Source organism: Penicillium angulare (assembly GCF_028827245.1).
Source record: "Penicillium angulare strain IBT 27051 chromosome Unknown utg000003l_segment0_segment0, whole genome shotgun sequence".
Taxonomy (NCBI): domain Eukaryota; kingdom Fungi; phylum Ascomycota; class Eurotiomycetes; order Eurotiales; family Aspergillaceae; genus Penicillium; species Penicillium angulare.
This window is the reverse complement of record NW_026623162.1, coordinates 157,918-182,119: the sequence shown is the minus strand read 5'-3', so window position 1 is coordinate 182,119 and position 24,202 is coordinate 157,918. Positions and strand designations below refer to the sequence as shown.

At 43.2% G+C, this 24,202-nt stretch overlaps 6 protein-coding genes across 6 annotated transcripts; 3 read left to right on the top strand and 3 right to left on the bottom strand.

Moving 5' to 3' along the window:
- Positions 1–1,553: 1,553 nt before the first annotated feature.
- N7478_002303 (aminotransferase, class III) lies at positions 1,554–3,113 on the bottom strand (the record flags this gene model as incomplete). Its single annotated transcript, XM_056918517.1, has 4 exons — positions 1,554–1,805; positions 1,870–2,322; positions 2,384–2,730; positions 2,792–3,113. 4 exons carry the CDS (start codon positions 3,111–3,113, stop codon positions 1,554–1,556), a joined length of 1,374 nt encoding a protein of 457 aa, XP_056781675.1.
- Positions 3,114–3,741: 628 nt separating this feature from the next.
- ysh1 (cleavage polyadenylation factor subunit YSH1) lies at positions 3,742–6,704 on the bottom strand (the record flags this gene model as incomplete). The annotated part of the gene is made up of 6 exons (XM_056918516.1): positions 3,742–4,289; positions 4,356–4,779; positions 4,833–4,982; positions 5,035–6,181; positions 6,388–6,485; positions 6,552–6,704. The coding sequence occupies 6 exons, from the start codon at positions 6,702–6,704 to the stop codon at positions 3,742–3,744; spliced, it is 2,520 nt and encodes an 839-aa protein (XP_056781674.1).
- Positions 6,705–7,348: 644 nt separating this feature from the next.
- Positions 7,349–9,140, top strand: N7478_002301 (uncharacterized protein; the record flags this gene model as incomplete). The annotated part of the gene is made up of 2 exons (XM_056918515.1): positions 7,349–8,426; positions 8,497–9,140. 2 exons carry the CDS (start codon positions 7,349–7,351, stop codon positions 9,138–9,140), a joined length of 1,722 nt encoding a protein of 573 aa, XP_056781673.1.
- Positions 9,141–10,244: 1,104 nt separating this feature from the next.
- N7478_002300 (uncharacterized protein) lies at positions 10,245–11,929 on the top strand (the record flags this gene model as incomplete). The annotated part of the gene is made up of 3 exons (XM_056918514.1): positions 10,245–10,945; positions 11,005–11,365; positions 11,432–11,929. 3 exons carry the CDS (start codon positions 10,245–10,247, stop codon positions 11,927–11,929), a joined length of 1,560 nt encoding a protein of 519 aa, XP_056781672.1.
- A 2,975-nt stretch (positions 11,930–14,904) lies between these two features.
- N7478_002299 (putative protein kinase (Lkh1)) lies at positions 14,905–17,251 on the top strand (the record flags this gene model as incomplete). Its single annotated transcript, XM_056918513.1, has 6 exons — positions 14,905–15,744; positions 15,843–15,924; positions 15,990–16,337; positions 16,396–16,855; positions 16,914–17,001; positions 17,060–17,251. 6 exons carry the CDS (start codon positions 14,905–14,907, stop codon positions 17,249–17,251), a joined length of 2,010 nt encoding a protein of 669 aa, XP_056781671.1.
- Positions 17,252–18,272: 1,021 nt separating this feature from the next.
- N7478_002298 (amidase) lies at positions 18,273–19,862 on the bottom strand (the record flags this gene model as incomplete). The annotated part of the gene is given in 3 exon segments (XM_056918512.1): positions 18,273–18,424; positions 18,498–18,906; positions 18,921–19,862. The coding sequence occupies 3 exon segments, from the start codon at positions 19,860–19,862 to the stop codon at positions 18,273–18,275; spliced, it is 1,503 nt and encodes a 500-aa protein (XP_056781670.1).
- Between the last annotated feature and the right edge of the window lie 4,340 nt (positions 19,863–24,202).

Genomic DNA, 24,202 nt, shown 5'->3' with positions numbered 1-24,202 from the left:
ATCAGCCAGGCTTCAACTACGAGAGCGCCAGCTCTGGGGTCATCTTGCTCATGCCGTGAGGCTCAATCCACACTGGATCTAGAGTGCCGCTATCGCTCTAAGGATCGTATAGGGTCCAACGTGAAGCCCTACAGTTATTACAGCGAACGTTTTAGCGTCACCGTATCATTTTCACTTTTTGTTCTTGCTGGAGCCAGAAAACTTTCATTTTTACCAACGCTCAGTTTCAGGTTGTCTGTGGATGGGATAGCTGGTAGTACCAAACCATGCGTTGCCTTCACTCTAGAACGTTCACCCCTATTCCTAAGACAATGACACTAATAGATGATCTGATATATGAACTCCAGCTCGCATTCTCAGACGGAAAGGCCAAACCTGATGACATGTGCTGGAAGTTATATGGCATGGTTTCGTTCATAGATGTAAGTATACCATTTATAGTAGCTTCCCCCTGGTAACAAGATGCTAATTTGAGGCGTTAGGCAATCAGCATGAATAGTATGTGGAATTTGGAAAGTCAAATACTAGCCCTGTTCAAATGGGCCAAATTCCTGGGAAGCCTTGGTTCTGTTCCAGATAATCATTCAGGACGGGAAATTTTGACCAGGCTGTGCAATGAAGTTGTCTGGACATATGACCACCACTTCCTTGCGACTTACCTTGTGCAAATTGGGGGGCCTCTTTCAGTGACACCTCGGTCCCTGAGAGGAAAAGTAAATATGCCATTGATGCTTTCAAAAGATGAGGATGGTATGTATTCAGATTTCATGCTTTCGGTGCAGACGGAAACTAATACTATGACAAGCCGTATCATACCCAGATATCATCAAGGTTATTATCCGAGAATCACTTAGGGATTTAACCCACGCTCTTTGTTCGGGGATTGTCCAGCCTCACGATATAGTTGATGGATTAACACTCCTTGATTTTGCGATTGGTTGGCCGCAAGGTGTACGGGTTCTCTTAGATTATGGTGCAGATCCGGAGTTTATTTGATGGGCATTAATGCTTCACGGTCCCCCAGATTCAGTCGAGCTGCTCGATTCGGATGGGGTATATGAGTCCGTTTGCATTGAAAGTTTTGTACCTTGCCTGAGATCCTGGCAAAGATATGAGTCTCTCTTTGTCCGGTCATTGAGTGATAGACGCAAAAGGCTGTGGGCCTCAGCTCAACAGGAGCTACCTCTAAACAAAATTACCGGAGTGAGGGTGGTTGAACATACAATTATTGATGCCCAAGTTGCTAGGCTCCACCAAATTTTAGAAGATCACGGAAGAGAGGTTGATTTGCGCTTACAGGAGCCTCCAGATTGGGTACCATACAAGTTCATTTACCACAATTTGCCCCATTTACCTGTTGGCGTGCTTCAGACTGACTGTATTATCTTGGAAACAAGGTGGAGGAATTGGATGATCAGGTTTCATGATTGTATCTATGAGCAAATTCTCTGGCGCCCAGCCCTGCGGATGAAAGTACCCATATCATGATGTAAACTTGAAGGCTATTACCCCAGCGTAACCCTGAGCATCCGCGTCCCGAGATCATACTATCACTATTTTATCTCATTGAAAACCGCCTCCAGAACCTTTGCAGTAACATCAACAATAATGTCAATCTCCTCTTTCGACACGATATAAGGCGGTGCCAAGATAACATGATCACCACTGATACCATCAACTGTGCCGGAGCATCCATACAACGAAATAGCAAACTCCGGACACAGCCCCTTTTCTTGAATCAAAGCCGATAGCCGTGTCTCCTTATCGAATGGCTCTTTAGTAGTCTTGTCTTTGACAAATTCCATCTATCAATAGAGCTTTTCGTCAGCATATCAAATTGCAGGACTCAATTATTGAATTAATTCTCACCCCCCAGAACAATCCCTTTCCACGAATATCGCCGACATGTGGGTGGTTTCGAAAACGGTGGCGTAGCTGTTGCTCCAAGTAGGTGCCCATACTCCGCACATTCTCCAAAAGCGACTGCTCTTGAATCACCTTTTGTACAGCCAAGGCAGCCGCACAAGAGATCGGATGGCCCTGGTATGTCTGCCCGTGTCGGAACGAACCAGTTCCCTTATCCAAAACCTGTACGATGGAATCATTTATCAACATTCCAGAGACAGGAGCATAGCCACCACCCAGACCCTTGCCGATGGTCTGAATATCAGGAACGACATCCTCCTGTTCCCAAGCGTGTAGAGTTCCGCATCTACCCATTCCACTCATGATTTCATCCAGAATAAATAGAGCACCATACTTTTCGCACACAGCTTTCATAGCGGGGAGATATCCCGGTACCGCTGGAACACAACCTAATGCCTAATTTTCCGATCTTGTCAGATACTCAATACTTTTCCAAGAATGACTCGAATTATCTTACCGCTCCAACCACAGGTTCTGCAATAAATGCACAAACAGTCTCCGGCCCCACTCGCTTGAACTCCGCATCTAACTCTGCCGCCAATCGACTAACGTAATCCGCATCAGACTCGCCGTCTTTCTTACCACGATAGGCATAGCACGGGGAGACATGAGAGATATTTTTCGAGAGTAGAGGCAAGAATGGCTCTCTTCGATGAACATGCCCACCGATACTCAGTGCACCAAGAGTAGTACCATGATAAGAGGGCAGACGTGCAATGAACCGTGTCCTTTCAGTTTGGGGGTCAGATAACTCAAGAAAGTACTGACGGGCCAGTTTCATCGCAGCCTCAACAGCTTCAGAGCCTAAATGACATAACAACTTTAGCGACAGTTATCTAACGCAAGCCAAAGAGCTTGCTCTCACCTGAACTCATGACGAATACCTTGGACATTTTTCCTCCAGTGGAATCAACTAGAGCGCGAGCCAGTTCTTCTGTAACATTTGTTCCGAAAAATGCTGTGTGGCAGTAGGAAATTTGATCCAACTGATCTTTGATGGCTTGCTGAACCTTTTCATTACCATGTCCTAGACATGAGACAGCAGCGCCACCAGTTGAATCAAGGAACTTCGTGCCATCTTCCAAATTAATATAGCATCCTTTACCACCGATAGCTCTCTTGGGAATGAAATGGCTATCTCGGTGTAGAACCGCACTGCGCGATGCAGTAGATGTCTGTTCTGTCATCAATGTGAGCAAGACTAAACATTAAATACAATGAAGGCTAAACATACTGGGATCAGTCATTTCAAGATTGGTTGAAATTGAAATGTAAAATATGATGAGAGGTAGAGATGATTCGTTCCACAAGATCGGAGATTAAGTTCCTCTTATACTTCGTTTAACCTTTAACCCGAGGCAAAGGCCAGCGGGGTAAAGTGGACTCGGCATGCCGATTTGGAGATCCCGAGTTCTCTATTGGCTAGTTGTCCGGGTTTGATACCGCACTATATCGGCTCACGGCAGCGGACTAATCTCCGATTTAGCTGTTATCTACGTTTACTATGCGCTCGGGACGCTTGCCAAGATGGGCCTTCTATCACCAACCGTGGTTACTGGCCATAATTTACGTGAGGTGTGGATTCAACCAATTTTATCTACGGTCAGACGGGCAATTCACATACATATTTGATACACCATATCGTGACATGATACTGGTATAACATTGAATATCAATGAACCCGTGGACTCGGGATACGTGCAATCTGTCTAGGTCATTATCTAGAGACGAAAAGAAGTTAAAAGACCAAACGCTATTTAGGGCTTCCGATGCCCAAGTCTGTTCATTGAGGATATCCTATTATCGTACATAAAATTAACCTTGCGTCTCGATGGCAGCGGCCTTCTCAATAGCAGCAGCCTCGATTTCTTCTTGCGTTTTCATGGAGCCATTTGGAACGACGGCCTCCTTAGGCATTGAACTGGCTGCCCAGAGACCCGCAATGGTTTCAACCGCCCGTTCGACAACAATACGAACTCGGTCACGTAGAATAGCACTGGCGCATTCGACTTCCAGGTTCTCTAGCCAGACACGGGCAACGTGCTTATCCACCTTGATTTCAATACCAGGGACGGGGATGCCCAAGGCATGAAGGCGCTCCAATTCCGCCGACTCGATGTCCGCAACACGCTCCTCGTCAAGTTCAGTTGGCTGCTCGCCGTCTGTGGGGCCAGTCGCAAGGTCAGCTGGGATACGTGGTCGCTCGATGGGAGAAATCTCGGAGCCGAATTGCATTTCGAGCATCATAAGGAGACGAGAAAGTCGGTCGTCGGCATCAACATATGAGTGGGGATTGGGCAGCTGCATATCGATGTCCTCGTCATCATGATGGTGGTGATGGTGATGATTATGTTTTGCCGATTCTAAGTAAAGAAGATACTGTTAGTTCCAAACAGCGAAAATCAAGTAGGCTTTGTTCTTTCACTTACGCTTCACTGAGGCCGGGCTGCTCTCAACTGTGAGTAGCACAGCCATGACAGCATCGGCAACACCGTCATTCATCATGTTACCCTCCCATTCCAGTTCGACTTCATGGGTTCGCGGGTGGTGACGTAAGATCACACAGCCCATGACCAGATATGCTTGTGTCTCTCCCATGGGGATTTCCTCATCGGCTTTCTCTCCTGCGTCGCCATTGACTGGCTTGTTTCCTTCCTTGGTACTGCCAATCTTTTCAATGGCCCCAAAGGTTCCCTCTAGAGCCCATTTGATCAGGTCCATGCTAGCAGAGCTGAGTGTCAGGTGCTGTTTGCATGTAATGGTGGTTGTCGTTAAACCAGCATATTCTCGGAGATCATCAGGGGCCATCAGTGATAGATCGAATCCATTTTGAACCAGAACTCCAGCCATTAACTGTCCATCATCTTGTTCCGAGGGGGGGCAACTTGTGCTAGTTTGCCAACAACCTTGGCAATCTTATCTTTCTTGAAGGGGATGCGAACTTCATCGCAATTAGCAGGCGTATAAACCTTAACTTTGACGGTCTTGTCTGCGTTGAGACTGAGTAGCTTGGACTTCAGTCGCATCATTTGGTGTTTTTCGCCGTGTACCAGAATCTATCATCGGGTTAGCAGCTAGCAAAAGGTGAACCTCGTAGAACCAACATACCACAACCGGTGCGGCAACCTCTTCAATGAAATTTCGGTTCTCTACACCATCAACATGGGCTGCAAAACTAATTTCGTCGATAGTACAACGACGGGGAATCATGACTTTTTGATCTTCATCATTGCCCCCTGGTACTCGTCCGCGACCTTGGACAGCATTGCCCTTAGACATAACAGCAGGGATTAGATCAGGCTCATTAAGCAGTTGCTTAGCCATTGTCCCTTCGACACTGTAACCTGTCATAACTACACCATTACGTTCACTGGGCGCCCATCTTTCTAACAATTCTCGGCTGGTTCCCGTTTGAAGCATACCCGGCGATGCAATCATAACGCAGCCGCCGACATCGTCAAATCGCTCTAGACTTCGGAGACTCCTAACAAAGCGGAAGTCCCATGGTCCTGCCGTTATACTCTTATCTCCACTCGCCTCAGCCTCGGCCATGCGTTGCCGGAAAAGTCGTTTAATGTTGTCGTTCATGGCGCCAATATATGTCTGGTATACAACCATGCAACGACGCGCCATATTACCAATATAGTAAATCGGAACTTTCTGTAGTTCTGGGTGTCGTTCCCAGTATTCCTCGAGAATCAAAAGTAACTCTTGCGCACGACCAAGAGCAAAAACGGGCATGAGAACACGACCTCCACGGTTTAGGACGCCTGTGATTGACTTCATGAGAGCAGCTTCTCGTTCCAGTCTGGGTGGATTGGACGAAATACCAAATGTAGACTCTGTAATCAGCACATCGATCTTAATTCCCTTCGGTACTTCAGCTGGAATCAAGTGTCGATCTTCCTCGCGAGAATAGTCTCCGGTAAACAAAATGTTCAAGCCGGCGATTGAGACCAAAAACATAGCTGCGCCGAGAACGTGTCCAGCAGGGAATGGGGTGATGCGAATGCTATTGATAGTGTGGGTTGTGTTGAAATCGATGGTTTCGATTAAAGGAAGTGTGGAAAGGTGATCGCGCTCCGTATATAGAGTTGTGCGTTGGTCTGAGGAAGAAGATGTATTGCTAACACGGACATTATCTTGAATGAGCCATTTATAAATGGCCTTGGTGGCATGTGTCATGAAGACACGACCTTTGAAGTTCGTCTTGCTGAGCACATAGGGAAGGGCCGATGAATGGTCAACGTGAAAACTATTTCCAACAATTAAGTGTCAGTAAATCATAAATGAATCACGCGAGTTTTACAATGCGAATATCGAAAATGAGTCCAATATATTGAAACTCTGGGCCATGTACAAAGCTCATTGTATAATCGGGGCCTCGTTAAGACACCCCGAAGCCCAATTATATTTCCAGGCGCTATATCGAAGACAAAGCAAGATATGGATTTCACGTACTGGCTGATCAAGAGAATATCCACAGTGCTCAAATCGAACTCATCGAAGAACGGTAATGCTGAGAACCCTTCTTTAGCTGGGTGCATGCCCGCATCGAGCTATTGAGGAGTCAGACACATTAGCCAATTGAGTATAAACGCCTCGAATTCGAACATAAAGCTCACCATGACCGTCTTGCCCTTGTATTGAATGATATGACATGATCGTCCGACTTCATTTCCTCCGCCGAGACAATAGAACGCTAGCTCATCTGAAGGGTCGACCGGTCCATCGTCTCCAGTGGCGCCCATGACCGAAACCTTCCGCTTGGTGGCCATTATGGCAGAGATCCTCGAGCCTCTGTAAGGTCAAGGAGAAAGCTTGGGTATTGTGGCTGTCGCAGTTCCTTATCGGCAGAATCGTTGAATATCCAGGCACTGCAGGCCCCGTCACACGAATCCAAGTGATGAGGTATACGGAGGAATGATTTTAAACCATTCCCATGACCGAAGCAGTACCTTATTGCAAAAATAATATTAACGAATGAAAGAGACGTGTAATGGGTCAAGCAAGAAGTTGGCGACAGGAAATGAATCGCGCGGGATCAACCAAGGTTATAGTTCACCGCCTTGCTTTTACGGGACCCGTTGCATTAACTAAGCTACACGTGATCCAACGCGATCCGCGGAGCAAAACCTCAAGAGACATTAAGCTCCTTGTCCCCCTCGTCCCGCATCGCCATCGCCTACGTGTCTTCCACTTACGCCGTTTACGTCTTTGATATCCCTAATCATCTTTGCGCGTCGATCTCATGGTTTCACGGGTCTTCTGAGATGGTCACGTTCAGTGGCATCTGGTGGTGTGAGCAAACCGCTCACTTTAACGGCCACGCGTGCAGCCTTTGTATCTCGCAAGAACGAGCGGCATAAACCGCATTTCCATTACTATCCGCCTCTCATTTGATTATCAGTAATCTTTCATCATGGCGCAAACTCGACACCCTCAGCAACAGCAGCAGCAGCAGCCTCCGCCGCAATTCTCCACCCAACCTTTCTCTCCTCCTGTCTCCTCCCCATCTCCTCACGCTGCTTCGCCTGTGAATGGAGGCGTAGCACCTCCTCCATCGAAACGTCCCCGTCTTTCTCCTCTACCGCCATCCCAGACACAATCGCCCTACGCGTCCCCGAGCTTTGGCGCGATGCAGCTTCCACCAAACCAACCCCCCATGAACGGGACAGCTCCGAACAGCATGCCATCAACACCTGCTCCTCAAGCGCCTGCCCCTGCAGGTACCATGGGTCCGCCATCACGCCCAGTTGATAAGACAACAGATGCGGCGGAGTTGACGGATGTTCTGGCATCGTCTGGTATTGATGTGAGAGAAGAAGAGGCATTCCTCACGCGCAGCTTTTCAGGGCCCAATGCGCAGGCGCAGGCGGCTCCTCGAGCGCAAACACCTCAACAGCCACCTCCTATCAACACATCTTTCAACTCCCAAGCCTCCACAACGGGAACTCTTTCAGCGTCGAGCAGCTTTGGCGAGTTGCCCCACATAAAACCGGTTGTCCAGCAGCAGCATTCGTTTTCCGAACCAGCCTCTCAACCCCCCGTTCCATTCAAAGATCCGAATGAGCCGACCCGTGAGGATACGGAGGCCGCACGGCGGTCGCAATACCATCTTCAAGAACCGTTTCTGCTAGCTAAGCTGCTGGAGCAGAAGATTCAGAAGCGAGGCTTTGACCTTGGTGTTCGCATCCCCTCTGAAGGACTATTTCATCCCGTTCCTGGGCGACCCCAGCCTATCGAAGTTACAGGCCCTGATGGATCATCCGTAATTCGTACTGGTCAAACAATTTTGAATCAAGAGGGTGCTCCTCTTGTGGATATCTTGAACTTGATGTCTCTTTCTTGCGAAGAACGTCTGAGGGGCATCGTTGATTACTCTTCTGCCCTTTCTCGCAGCCGTCGAGCACACTCACATGGAGTCGTCCCTGACGAATGGCAAGATGTTGCACAATCTTCAAAACAGGGTCTTGGGGATATGGCAACGCCTTCCAAGCGTATGTGTTGCATTATCTGAGAACAAGTTAAAATTTTTCACAATTCATCCTACTAATCCGGAATTTACAGGACCTCAATCAGAAATCGAAACACCCCCTTCTAAACCTATCGCGGACAAATACCGGAGTCTTGTTAGCCGAGAGTCATCACAGGAGCACAGGCGTGCTGCAAAGCGAGCTAAGCGCAGTGCAAACGCCACTGTGGGAGAAATCACAGGCAACCGAGCTGAATCCGTTGATCTTAATTCTGCTCCTTCCACGCCAATCGCAGAGAAGGCCCCCAGCTTCGATAAAAAATCAATGACCAAGAAAGAGGCAAAGAAAATGCAGGATTCTAAGGCTACTGAAGCGCAGCAACATCAGCAGTCCGTCGAGACGGCACGAATGGCCACCAATAGCATGCTCTCTGGACGGATGTTTGGAACTAAAAAGTCATATTCATGGTTAAAACCTGGCGGATCTTCCAGCGGGTTCTCGTCACCCTCACGGCCCAACCCTCCCACACCAACTCCTGGGTCCGACAAGCCTAGTCGTTCTGGAGAAACACCAGCCGGCCCACCCAAGCGACGAATTGGGGCGTGGCGCGAAGATCAAGAGAAGGGGGCTGGTATCCAGGTCCGAGATCTCTTGTTTATGCTCGAGGCAGATGGACGAGGCATCAAGCATGTGCAGAGAGGTTATTCAAAGGATCCAAAGGAAGACCGTGCAGTATAAGCGAATCAGACCCTTGTAATCTTATTTTATTTTTTTCTTATTTGTGTTTAATTTGTTCTGGGGCACAATCTGTTGGGGATTGCTATACTCATTTCCCTTAGGCCCTGGAATTTCTTGCATCTTCGTGAGTCTGGTTCGTGGCGTTTGGGTTTTCTTCTTCTTTCCCAGGTTCTTTTTCCTTGTTGTGGGATTCGGGGATTTTACTACCTTCACAGTCCCTATCGATGGGACATGCATTCTGTGTGGGCGATGGGCAAGTGTGTAATTGCACTATAGCTCGATCTATCTATTGCTCTGGGCTTTTGAGCAATCGTTCTAGACACGATCTTAAATACAACTCAGCAACTGAAAACGAAAATCGATCTCAATGCATGTCATTCGCTTGCACTGTCTGTTGTGTAGCTGTACATGTAGGACTATGTTAGCATGCCAATAAAAGAAATAATGATGAGAATTCGAACTGCGGATGTTTATTATCAGATATACTATATACTAGTACTAGATAGTAAATTTGGAGACTAGTCAGCTTGTACTAACAATTTCCCTCGGCCCCAGGGAAGATCCATCAGGAATTGTTAGTTTCGGATTGTGAGGCTATGGAGATGCGGGTCGAAGCATCATCAGGGAACAAGGTATAACTAGAATTTAGGCACCAATAATCACTCGCGATGACATACCTGAGAAAGGTAAGCTTAATGCTGTAGCGCGCGGCTTAGCCACATCTTCGCAATCGTTACCGGATTGGGATGGCGGGAACCATAGATCCAGTCACCACAGAGTCATTTGCAGAAATTAACTAACTATGAGGTCCCAAGTCTAATCGACTTTAAGGAAGTCTCGGCTTGTGCTTATTCCCAATACAGCCAATAAGCATGTAGAACACCCTATAGTTAGGGGATAATTGCACCGCCACAGTTAGTAGCCTTCAAGAATGCCTAAAAGCAATTTAGAATATTGCAAGAATTAGGTATCCACGGTGCCAGAAGACACGACCTCGAGGCTATAAATGCAGTATGCCCTTCTTTCTCATTTCTAAATAATAATTTCTTCAGACGTCCAAGGTTGTCAGTTATTCAATCTATTGAGTCGCTTCTCTCCGCAGTCATGACAAGTCGTTCCTCTCTCCCCCAAAAGGCTTTTCAAGGTATCGCGGCGGGTATCGGTCTTATTTCAGAGAGCATAACTGCTCACAAGGCCAAAAAGGATAATCAGACACCCGCATCCCCCTCTGAAGATATACCAACGCAGTCAATCAGTCCAGGGGCGGATGAGGATCTCCCCCACGAGCTCCCGGCGCATGAAAATGAAATATTTGAACTGCCAGCCACAGCGTTAGAGGAGCAATGGGCTCTTGACGAGGCTCAAGAAGAGCTCCTCCATACCTCCGAGCCCTCAACCAATACCCCTCCAGTATACACCGAAATTGACGAAAATGCCGATCAACCCAATCTCGCACATCAATTTGCATCTTCACATCCCGCACCTCCGGCGTATGATTCTCTCGAGAATGCTCCCCGACCGAAACTATCTATACCTGTGGTCTTACCACAGCGCAGACCCAAGACTCGAGATCGTGGCTTCATCCGTGCATATTCCCCGGTACTTGAAGAGTGCGGTATTGACCAAACCATGTTCTTGGACTTTCTCAATACCGCAGAGAAATCATGCCAGGCCACTCCTTGGCTCCACACAATCAACTTGGCTTCGATCGGAACAATGTGGATGCCCTCTGTCACCGGTATTGCAGTCTCAATCGCTATACAGATTACCACTGATATTGCTATTGTCGCTGATGGGCGCCGAAGGTAAGACTGCCATTCCTTTCTCGTGCTAACTACAGTAGTATACTAACCCTATTTTACAGAACAAACTCCTTTTTCACTCAGATCAACAAGGAATTCTTCCAGCCTCGCGGGCTTTATTGCCTTATCATGACATGGAATCCTGAGCTAGAAGACATGCCCTCAACCGCTATAAATCTTAACTCTTTGATTTCCGAGGCTTCAGGTACAGGTGATACCGGCACGTTCAAACGCCTCCAGCGCAAACTGAAGTCTTCAGATGGGAAAACATACGGAAACATGTTCCCTGAAGTGGCCCCTCTAGTCTTCCCAGAGATCGACCAGCTAGCATCCGATCCTAACGCAGAGAAAAGGTTATCCAAAATGAAGAAAAAGGGCCAATTCGTCAGCGGCTACATGGACAAGAGGGCACAGGCAAAATTTGTAAGTTTTAGTTCAGCCTTGACATATGCACGATCATATCTAACCTAAGAACCCCCTGCCTGTTAGATCGCCAAAAATCCCGACAGCCATTTAAATCAAGGATTAAAACCTACCTTCACCTCCCGATATGCGGATCCCAACCACCCCGCCAGCAGTGGTGATCCACTCGCATTAGTCACAGGCGGGAAGCTCACAATGGATAAACTACAAGGAATGAAAGGAAATCGGTGTGGTCTACTACGTGATCGCCGAAGCTTCTCGTCTCAATCAGAAGATGATGGTTACATGCGATCATACTCCAATTCAAATGCCCCGGCGCCACATGCTCCATATGGACGAGGTTTTGGCTTAAGAGACGCTATCAACCAAGTACGAGATATGCGAAACCCACAAAGTCCACCGGAATCTTTATCTCAAGACGATATGTATTATGAACGTCCTAGTCTTCGGATGAGAGGGTCCTCTGGTGGTCAAAGAGAACGGAACGGACCACTTTCGCCAGTCTCTAAGCTAATGAAAAAGGTAGAGTCTACTTGGTTCAATTACAGGCAGAATATATGCTAATTTCTCAACAGAAAGTTCTTTATTTGGCTATTGTCAATATGCCTTCGGAGGATGAGATGAGCCGAGCTCATGAGGTTGTAAGAGAGATGAGTTAAGGATTATCATTCGTATCTATTATTGGTGTATTAGGTCACCAATAGGCCTTGAAGTATACTTGTGTATAAAAACTATGGGTATGGGTAACTTGTTGAACTATACCCTACAATTCAAGTTTATATTGTGCTCTACACTATTCTTGAAAAGATACTTAAGTAGATAGGCAAGCATATCAAAGACTCATTTATGTAAATTTTATTCAATATATTCTTTATAGTACTAACTTCAGTTACTATAACCTCCATTAAGCATAGGAAGATCAAGAATCTATAGAAAATAGAGTAAGGACTCCCTTGATATAACCTTGAAGGAGGTAGATAATCTTCTTATATTGGATCTTATAGAGTATTTCCATCTTTTAAATTCAGCAAATACCCATTGCTTGCCACCTCCGAGTCTTCCGAAGAGTCCCTAGCAGACTTTCGTGGATTGACCCTAACCACGATACCCCCTTGCCCGCCACCAAGATCCCGAAAGTAGGTAATCAAATATATAGTTCAAATTAATAAATCCATCTATAATTACTTTCCATTTAAATTCGCTTTCACTTTCAATCTTGCTAAATGACTAAGAATAATCTTGAGTTCTCAAGTGCTCCCTCAGGACTTCCCCGCTCCCCCCGCACAGTTCCCTTTAGATCCCGAGAAGGATGCATGTCGACGATCGCTATGACATCGTTGCAGGAGAGGATTTTATGCTTATCAGTGCATTGTACCAAGGAGGGTGACTATTTGAGCAAATACTACCCAAGTATGTTCAAACTATTTTTACCATTAATGCAGTAAGATGAATTATGACGACGGGGCTGTGTTGTCGGGATGCTCACAATTTATGCATATCCCGATGCCAAAGATCCTAGCCAATCTTCATGATTATAGTTAAAGATATTGGGGTGGTACCTATGTCCGGCCCCAGGGCCAAAAGTTACCGTAATTATCAGGCCAATGAGTTCAAGTTGGAATTCTAAGTTTGGATTTTGGCCCCCAGGATTCCTGCGCCTGATAGCCGGAATGTATGATTTGGATGTTCTCCGGACTGCCATGCAGGTAGTATATTTCACTCAGTCCCGAGGTCGGAGGGTTTAGTTTTCAAGTTGAAGAAACAATGGGCTTGCTAGTGTACTATGTACTTAGTATATGGGTAACTTGAAATTGTAAGTACCTCCAGGATTATAGAAAGGACGGAAGTAGAGTACCCGTTAGGTACTATGTATAGCACCTTTACGCGATGGATGTCAAATCTTTAGATATATGAACCAAAAGTTCCAAGGAATTAGTTAAATAAGTATCATTGCATACTACGATCTCTAAAACTGCCATGCTCATGACCTCGGGGGGTAGTAGTATATGTATCCTTCGGGCTCAGGCTCCGAGTCCGAGTCCAGGGCCGGAGATATATGGATGCAATACCTGCAAACATACTATCAGCAGTCTCAGGCTGCAGTATCATGACAGTGTCAGCCTGTGCTTAGTAGTATATTGCCTAGTAAGTGTTGACTGTATACTATCTGTGACCTGAGTCAAGACCCGTACTGGATATCTATTTAGCCCAGGAGTATGAGTTACAGAGTTAGAAACATCTTTTCTCACTATTTAACCCACAGCCACTGATTTTTCTTTCATTCCACGGTTATTCAGCCAAGGGCAATGTGAGTTCATGCAAGAATCGCGGTCTTTCTATTCATCCGGCGCATCTCAGGTGACCGGCCGCGCAGGTCCGCATGGGGGCAAATGAGGTATTAACGATGGAATTCGACTTGGCATTTGATACATTTACATAGATTAATATATTCTTCATCAAAGGAATAGATAAATCTAATCGAGATCATTTTTCATTCAATTTCCTTCCATATATCCACTTATATGGATTTTTTAGGGCGTCGTAGCGTGTGGGTTGGCGGATCGGTTAAGCCAGGGCTACTCTGGGTGGCGTCTGGTGGGCCAAAGACCACCCACGCAGGACAATCATAGATAGTGAAAGAGTCCGATTTGCTGATATACCTCGAAGGCTTAGAGGGCTAGAAGAGATACGCCTGTATTTCCTGTATTTAAATGGGCACCTCTCGGAGACTCTATGAGTCGTGTTTGACCCGCATGGACCCCTAATAATAATTTAAAAAAGTTCATAAGCCACCGAGACTGTCCAGGTGTACTGTATAGAATCGAGAATGACGAGTACTCATTTACTACTAGGTAGTGTTGGTGGTGGAAGAACATAGTCTTGGGCGAAGATCGATGACTATGAAAGGGGATACCTACTCTCTTCTCTTCGAATTAGATCAGACACAAATCAAAGAATAAAATCATGAAAAAGGGACGGAATGTGTCCATTTTTCTGTTTTAATTTTCTTCCACTTTGGCTTGAACCGTGCAGAGTGCCGAGTCTCCTAACAGTGTAAGAAAAAGCGCGCGAATGATCGGCAACGCTCTTACGTCCCCAACTCTGGCTCGCCTTCCATCATCAACTTCACTTCGTCTCCCCCCTCTTCCTTACTGCCTGTTCCCCCCACAGATGTCGTTATATTTTCTGTCAATGATTCGCAATTTCGACCCGGCTTCTTCGTGATCTATTTCCATCTAGACTCGAGCCCCAAATTTGCCCTTCTCCCGCAAACTCCACTAGACATGCATCGGGCTTGATCCCATCCCATTCTCCGACCGCCTCGTCATTGTCACGTCTCGAGCCAATCCCTTCCGACCCTTCCTATTACTTTCTGCTCGATCGATACCATTTTCTCCGCTGAGTCCCCTCGCCTGGGTGCCCTTTCATTGCTGCGAAGAGCTTCTCCGCTGCCACCGCCGACAATCGGTCACTGAACGCACTCTCTCCACACGTCCCTAAGGACCGTTCGTGCGACGGACGGGACTCCTCCGTACACAATGTCCACTCCATCAACGGCCACTGCAACCCATCTTTCTCACCAGCGATACGGATACCCTCATTCTTCATACCAGGCGACAGCTGCCTACCCTCCTCCGACCACCACTGCAGGGGCTCGCCTGGCAAATCCCTACACTTACTCCGTCCCCTCCCCAACAACCGCTCCCGCCAACACCACAGCCCTTCCCTACACTCAGTCGAGTCGAGTCGCTCCGGCGGCTTCGACTACCACGCCATCCGGTATGGCATCTCACCAAAGTGGCTCCAGTGCCGCCCCGTCTCTAGGCGGGCGAAAGAAAAAGCCTGACTGGGGCGAGTTTTACAAGAATGGCATTCCCAAGGAGGTCATCGTGATTGATGACAGCCCGGGACCTGAAGGCTCAAAATCTGGCCCGGCTGCTGCTGCTGCTGCTCCCGCTCCCCCAAGCCACGCTGTGCCTCCCGGTCAGCCTGCAGTGCCCCAGCCGGCTGGCAAACGGCGACGCACAGGAATCGAAACGGCCTATGATTTGGGCTACTACGACCGACCGTCATTCTCAATCAATCCCCAACAGTATGGTGAAGACTCGTCACAGTCTTTGTCTACCGACCGAACGACCTCTCTACACACCACAGCCCCTACATCACTGGGCTCTCAAGGCAGCACAGGTGCTAGCAACGGTGTTTACTATGAGGATGCGGCGGTGGGCCAAAAGCGCAAGCGGACCACCCGGAAATCAACCCGCGACGAGCAAAAGCGACGGGAACTGGAGAATGTTGGCGACGCGTTCCTCAGCTATGTACCACCCCCGCATCCGATTATCAAGGCCAAGGATGTGCCAGTACCTGTCGTTCGTGATGTGAGTAATTTGCGACGGCCCTTAATAAGCTATTCTCTTCTACGCACTGCGTATGTTTTGTCTTTTGAAAGAGTTTTGAGCTAATATGAAATCTCTAGTACGCGGGTGCACGCCACGAAAAGTTCGACGATGACGATGGCCATTATCTGGTGACTCCTGACACGCCCTTGACGGATCGATGTTCGTTTCACCCGTTTATCTCTATTGTTACGATCGGCGAAAAGTCCATGCTAACACTTTACTAGACTCCATCATCAAGCTTCTTGGACAAGGTACTTTCGGTAAGGTAGTGGAGGCTTATGACAAGCAGCGAAAATCCCGATGTGCTGTCAAGATTATTCGCTCCATTCAGAAGTACCGAGATGCCTCTCGCATCGAATTACGGGTCTTATCAACTCTTTCCTCGAACGACAAAAGCAACCGAAATAAATGTATTCACCTGCGGGATTGTTTCGATTTCCGGAATCACATTTGCATTGTCACCGATCTATTAGGTCAAAGTGTTTTCGATTTCCTCAAAGGCAACGGCTTCGTTCCTTTCCCCAGCAGTCAGATCCAGCATTTTGCACGTCAACTATTTACAAGCGTCGCCTGTAAGCTTTTCTCTTTTTCCCTGCTATGGTGATCTGGCCCCCTCCTAACCTTATGAAGTTCTTCACGACCTCAACCTCATTCATACCGACCTCAAACCCGAAAACATCCTCCTTGTCAGCAGCGCTTACCAAACCTTCACTTATAACCGCACCATCCCCTCATCCTCCCACCTTAACCCCCGAAATGCTCGACAGCGACGTGTCCTTCTCGATAGCGAGATCCGACTCATCGATTTTGGCTCTGCTACTTTTGATGACGAATACCATTCTTCTGTTGTCTCAACTAGGCATTATCGGGCACCTGAAATTATACTCAATCTCGGATGGAGTTTCCCCTGTGATATTTGGAGTATTGGATGCATCCTAGTGGAATTCTTCACTGGTGATGCCTTGTTTCAGACCCATGACAACCTTGAGCACTTGGCCATGATGGAGGCTGTTATCGGATCCAAAATTGATGCGAAATTAGTCCGCCAGGTCATGCAAGGTCGTGCCGGCAACCAGAACTCCGCCGCGAAGTAAGTCATCATTCATTATACGGACGCATACAGGATCCAATACTAATCCGGATTTTAGATACTTTAACCGCACAAAACTGGATTATCCTAATACTGAGACGACCCGGGCATCCCGGAAGTATGTGCGTGCAATGAAGGCACTGGGCGTATGTTTCTTTTTCGATTCCCCCAATAAGTCGAAACTCTTCACTAACTTTGATATAGGAATTCATGCCTACCAACACTCCCTTCAATCGTCAATTCCTGGATTTATTACGCAAGATCTTTATCTACGACCCCAAGCAACGTATTACCGCCAAGGAAGCCCTGAAACACCCCTGGTTCAAAGAGAGCCTTATCGATGATGGCACCGAAGCATACAGGATTGGCGCAGGATTGCATCGTCAAGCTCGCTAGTTTATATGTCTGCTTTGTGACTCTTTCACCTCATCAGGGTTTCGCAATAGCGTATTGCAGGGGAACCCGCCGGCGTCTCTTAAGGTTCCATTATGGGTAGATGGTTCATATATTTTGGGTAATTTTATTACGGATGGGATGGACGGTGTTTTCTCATTTGGGAAATGATGATTACGATGTGTTCTACTTTTTATTATTCTCCTCTTTTTTTTACAACTTTCCAAGCGGCGTCTTTATGGATTATATGGTTGCGGTGAACATGCACAGTCCTGTTCCAACGGGTATATCCAGAACTCTGTATCATCGTGTCATCGGGGACAACTTCATCTCCCCTGTATACCGGTTGAAACTTTTATTATCTTCTTCTCGTTACCCGTTTACCCTCCCTCGGTTTAGCATTTTACACGATGATGGAGCATCGTGATATCTCATGCCTATGTTTTACTTACTCTTCTGCCATTATTACCGGCGCTGGTCATATGCAACAGGCTTCTGCGAATTTTGCATCTGCCTTGTTCTTTTCTTCTCATTCTTCTCTTCTCCTTTCTCATCATATTTTGATTTTGATTCTTCAAATACCTACGGTGGGGTTTTGGAAATTCTTAAGCTGCGACTATTATACCATGTTTGAGTGTTTTTCTTTTGGCGTCCGTACTGGGTTGCGCTGTGAGCAGTGTATATAGGCATTGGCGGTCCTATCTACGGAGTAAACAATTTTTACTGATTCTTGAATCTGTGTTTATCAACGTGGAAATTTATCATTGGTGATATCTCGTCCACATAAGTGAAACATATTGGTTACCTTCAACAATTGAGCGTCCGATCTGGACTATTAGACATCAAAATCACCATAATATAGACCTTACAATTAATCCTTGAGTCACCAGTAACAACACGATAGTCAGGTTAACAAGCTCACAATTCCCAAGCTACATCGTACGTCTTCATCAATGATTGTGATTAGGCTTATAATCCATTCACTTCCGAGTAATACGTCACTTCTATCTAAACTGACCAAATTCTAACTCAAAATCGGCGCCTTCCTAGCTGAAAGAACCTTTTCAATCCCTCTCGCAAGATATAACAAATCATCATCCTCCTCATTCTCCCCCATCAACTCAAGCCCAACAGGAACACCCAACGGAGCCTCAGAAGTAGGTTCAGTAAAACCCGCTGCAAAAAACAAAAATCAGTATAAACCGAAGAAAGCAAAAACAAAAATAATCTCAGATCAGACAAACCATACCTGGAATACAAATAGCCGGACTCCCAGTGACAGCAGCCAAAATCCCATTCCGATTCGGCTGCCGCGTCACCCCAACCTTAACAGGTAACTGTCGCTGATGAGGATAAACCAACGCATCAAGATGATAATTCTCAAAAATCTCCTTAACAGATTCCTTCAGTGCCTCAATAACCAGCAAACGAGCAGCATACTCCTCACTCCCAGTACAAAAGACCTTCGGATTCTCAAGACCAGCCGTAAAAACATCAGTAACGGCCTCACGATGATATTCCCCAGCATCAACAATAGATTTCAAAGACCGATACTTCGAGTCAACATCCTGAGAACTCAAGAAAGTATCAAGACACGTCCGAAACTCAAACGGTTGCGTATCCGCATTCTTCAATAGATCCCCCCCAATTCCCAGTCTCTAGGACATTGAACCGGAACAAGTGTCGCATCTAACTCATCCTGAACAGAAACCAATGCATCACGAATAATTCCCTTGACAATACGATTCTCATCACGAATCCGATCTCCATCTCCCTCTAAGGTAGCAGAACCCGCATCCTCGAACCCAAAATACCACTCTAACACCCCAATCCTAACCCCCTGCCCCGTAAGACATCCCGAAAGTCCACTCCCACAATCCCTAGATGCAAAAACATCCAACCCCCTCATAACATCATAAAGAACCATTACATCTTCAACAGATCTCCCGATGGGTCCCGCAACATCCTGCGTACTGGAAACGGGCACAATACCACTAACAGGCACGATACCCTTTGAAGGTCGAAAGCCCACAACCCCACACGCAGAAGCAGGGCTCCGACACGAATTCATAGTATCAGTTCCACAACCTAATAGGGCAAAGTTTGCCGCTATACCAGCTGCTGTTCCGCCAGATGAACCACCCGGTGTACGTGATTTATCGTACGGATTCACAGTCTGACCACCCAATGAAGAGGTAGTAGTTCCATGAAGAGCGAATTCGTGCAAATTGGTCTTTCCAATAATAATTGCGCCTGCATTACGAAGTCGTGAGACGACTTCGCTGTCAAACTTTGTGGTGAGGGATTGTAGGGCCTTACATCCTGCTGATGTGGGTAGGTCGGATGTTGTGTAGTTATCTTTTAGGAGGATGGGGACTCCATGGAGAGGTGGGAAGGGGATGCCATTTTTCAGTAATTGTTTTGTTTCTTGGTCTTTTTCTGTAGCTGTTGCTTTTGCGGATGGATTGGTGATTATGAGTGCTTTTAGTGTGGGGTCGTGGGTTGTTATACGGGTTAGGTATGTGGTTAGGACGTCGGCGCAGGTTGTGTCGCCCTGTCGGAGGGCTGTGTGGAATGATGAGACTGTGAGTTCTTCGACGTTGAAGGGGGCCATGATGGTTATTGGATGTGTTTCTGGTGGTTTTCTTGATGTTCAGGTTCGCTTTGCATGGGTTTTGGAGGTTGGGGTTTCAGGTGGTTCGAGTGGAGCTGTTGTCGTCGATGTGACGATCCGAGCGGGAGGCTCGGTGCCCAGTGGTTCGTTATGTACTCTGTGATATTACTACTAGTAGGTAGTATAAGTCGATGGAAGCAATTCTTGTGAATTGAAATAATGAATTGATCAAAGTTTAGTTTCACTGAGTATGGTGTATTTCATTTTGTCTGGGTACAACACTTGGGCATGTACATACTACTAGTATGCTCCCCAGTCCTTCATGCACGGTTATTTTTTCGATCGCTGATTGATAACCGCAACAGCTCGCGGGCCAGTTCTAACTCAAGGTTACATTATATATATGTAGTGAAACTACCCATTGATATAGGATTGAATGCTCTCAAATACAAATTGGACGGAGGAGTGAGATATGTATATATATTGAATGGTGGATTTCTATCTGATTCTAATCCCCTATATGGGGAACTATTTTCTTTTAAAAAGATATAGCCGTGCCGCTGCACACCCGAAGACAGTAGTCTTCGGGTGTACGACAGCTCGATAGAAATTAATAGCTCAATAGAAAATTCTGTAAACCTCTACTAAATTACTTATATCTCTTCCTCAATATATTGAATCTACCTTAAGCTGAGATACCTAATATAACTATAGCTTACAAAGCCACTAGTGTGAAGGGCTAAAGCAGAATTTATGTTCAATTGAGCTAGGCTACATACTATATATAAAAAGCTTAAAGAGAGAATTACCAAGTAGGTGTTCTACGTATTAGGCTGTTATAGTCATATAGTATATATAACCTTATACTAGGCACTAGCCTATAACAGTATTCCCCCTTTAGGGTAGTCCTCCTTATACGTGTTATAGTTATATTTAGTCGTCTTTAGGCCTATAATAGAGTCGAAACGGGGCCGAATCGTCTTTTAAAGATATCTAATACAAAATAATCTTAAATATTATCGAGACTCTATTAGGTCTATTCTATCTAACCTATCTATTTTACTAGGGTTTTATTATAGTATTCTTAACTAATTTTCTTATATCTTATATCTATTATCTCTTCTACTTTATACTTAAGTTTTCTATTAACTAGTATTAGTAGAGGATATAAATTATCTATAATCTATAATAGAAATAGATCTAAAGTAACTAGTCTAACTAGCTCTATATAGAATACTAGATAGATACTAGTAAATATCTTTAATTATATTATATAAGATATAAGAATATCTAAAACTTAATATTAAGTATATAGCTAGTCTAGCTTCTTTAATTATTATTATATATATATATATTCTATAAATTTAATTATATCTAGTTATCTTTCTTATAGACTAGTATAGTCTATTATTATTTATTTGATTGCTCTTCTTATAGAGCTTATATAGAAGTAATTATAACTTAGGCCTAATTAGTAGCTTCTTATAATTAATTTATAAATATTTTATCTACGATTCCTAGTTATATATAGGTTTTATAGGATTTCTCTATCTCTTCTATCTTAATAGGATTAATATAGTAACTATATATAAAGAAGAGGAATAATCCTATTATACTAGTATTATAGTTATTAATTACTATAGTAATAATAAGAAGTAATATACCTTAATTATTCTATATATAGGTTATAAATATATATAAGATCTATTTAACTTCTTGGTTTATATACTCTATAATACTATCAAATTATAGATAGAAAGTAGTTAATAGTTAATATTAAATTAATAGCTTCTTATATACTATTTACTAGAATATATCTATAAAATAGGACCTATAGTTACTTATAACTACTTATAGTAGTCTATAGTATATATAAAAGTAGATAAAGAATATATCTATTACCCTTTTAGTAGTTATCTCTACTATATTTATAAGAATTATATTTTTTATAAGCTAGTCTATGATTACTATTAAATTTATTATATCTATATATATTATTAGAAGTAGCTCTATAATAAAATCTATAGATAATTCTATCTATATTTGCTATAGAATTAGTAGTGGTTTTAATAGCTTATACTTTATATTATATTATGTCACGGGATTCCTGAATCCCTTCGGGTACGATTCGGGTACGATTCATGGCCGCTCCGCGGGCGAATCTACCACGATACACCCGCTAATGCATGACTGCCCTAAGCCCTAGCAAGCTCTAGCAATATTAAAACGCACGAACAATAGCTACGATTCTTGTCCTGCAAGAATCAGTTCTGTATATCAACTGTTCTATTTGATCTCTACTATCCGATATCCTTGCCTAGTCATAGGTCTCTAGCCTGACAACTTAGTAACCATTATATATTATATAATACTATAGCTATAAACTATATAATTTTATAAGAAGTATTATATATCTCTTATTACTTCTAGCTAAAAGAATCTCTATAATAGTATTATATAGGTAATATCTTAACTAGAGTATACTATAATATAAGAGTTATAAATCTTCTATATAATCCCTATATATAATATCTTATTATCTAAGATCTATATCTATTATCTAAAATAGAGTAGTTCTTATTTATCTAGATAGTACTCTAATAGGTTTATTTTTATATTTACTTTAGTAGTAATTCACTAATCTCCCTTTACTAAGACTTTATATATCTTCTAATACTTTAGATTAATAGATCTTATATTCTTCTATTCTTATTATAGTATAGGCTCCTTAAATAGGAATATTTTCTTCTTAAAGCTAATTCTCTTTATTACTAGTAGATTAGGTTATCTTATCTTAATCTATATCTTTTTTAGTAGGGTTTAGAACTAATTTAATAACCTTTTATCTATAATATACTATAGGATATCTTAGCTTTACTATAAAAGTATATTAGATCTTATAGTAAGCTTCCTAAGATAATACTTTAGTTTATAGTTAAACTCTATAAGAATATCTATCTATCTTATTTATTATTTATTTAAATATTATACTTTATTAAAGTATTATAAGTTTTTATAGTCCGTTATAATAGTAAATTAAAGTATTATCTTTAACTTTAGTCTCTACTCTTAGAGAGTATATATAATTATTAGTAGCTCTTTATTATAAATCTTATAATTTAACTTTACTAATAATAGTTTCTAGAAGAGGTAGATATATAGATATAGCTACTTATCTAGTCTATATTATAAAAAGATAATTTCTATAGCCTATCCTAATATATCTATCTTAATAATAGTTTCCTTATCCTCTTTAAAATATATTAGAATTAGGGTATTAATAAAGAGATCCTTTAATTCTTTAAATATTTATTAGTAGTTATTATTCTATATAAATTAGATATCTTTTCTTATTAATTTTGTGAAAGATACTAAGAGATTAGTAAATTAAGGTATAAATAAGTAATAAAAGTTAGTAAATCTAAGGAAGCTCTATATATATTATATTAATTTTAGTACTTCCTATTCTTAAATAACTATAATCTTCTTTAGATTAATATAGATTTCTTTATCTATTTATATAATAAACCCTAGATATTTTATAGAATCTTATTTAAACTCTGATTTTCTAATATTATACTATAGGCCTACTTCTTATAGTTTTTATAGTATTTATTTTACTTTCTATTAGTAATCTTCTAATAATCTATTACTATATATAATAATATTATTTATATATATAGATATAAAATTATTAAGATACTCTTATAGGGTCTTATTAATATATCTCTAGAAAGTTATTAGTATACTAGTTAGTCTAAATAGAGTAATATTCTATTTATATAGGCTATACTATATCTAAAATACTATTTTCTATTCTTCTTTTAGTTAGATATAAATCTTATAGAAAATAGTAATAATATCTAGCTTAGAAAACTGTAATGGTTACTAAGTTGTTAGGCTAGAGACCTGTGACTAGGTAAGGATATCGGATGGTAGAGATCAAATAGAACAGTTGATATATAGAACTGATTCTTGTAGGACAAGAATTATAGCTATTGTTCGTATGTTTTAATATTACTAGAGCTTACTAGGGCTTAGGGTAGTTATATATTAGTAGGTGTATTGTAGTAGATTCGCTTGCGGAGTGGCTATGAATTGTATCTGAATTGTGTCTGAAGGGATTTAGGAATCCCGTGATAATTTATCCTTCTCTTTCAATAATGGTTAACTTGACTATTTGTATAACTTATATTTAATTGGGTAATTTATATCTAGTAGTATTATATTAAATAAAGATTCTAGGACTAATACTACCTTAGATATCTTTATATATAGATATAAATAAAGTAATATAGGTTTTTTAATATCTTTAAGATAAGAGCTTCTTTCCTATCTTT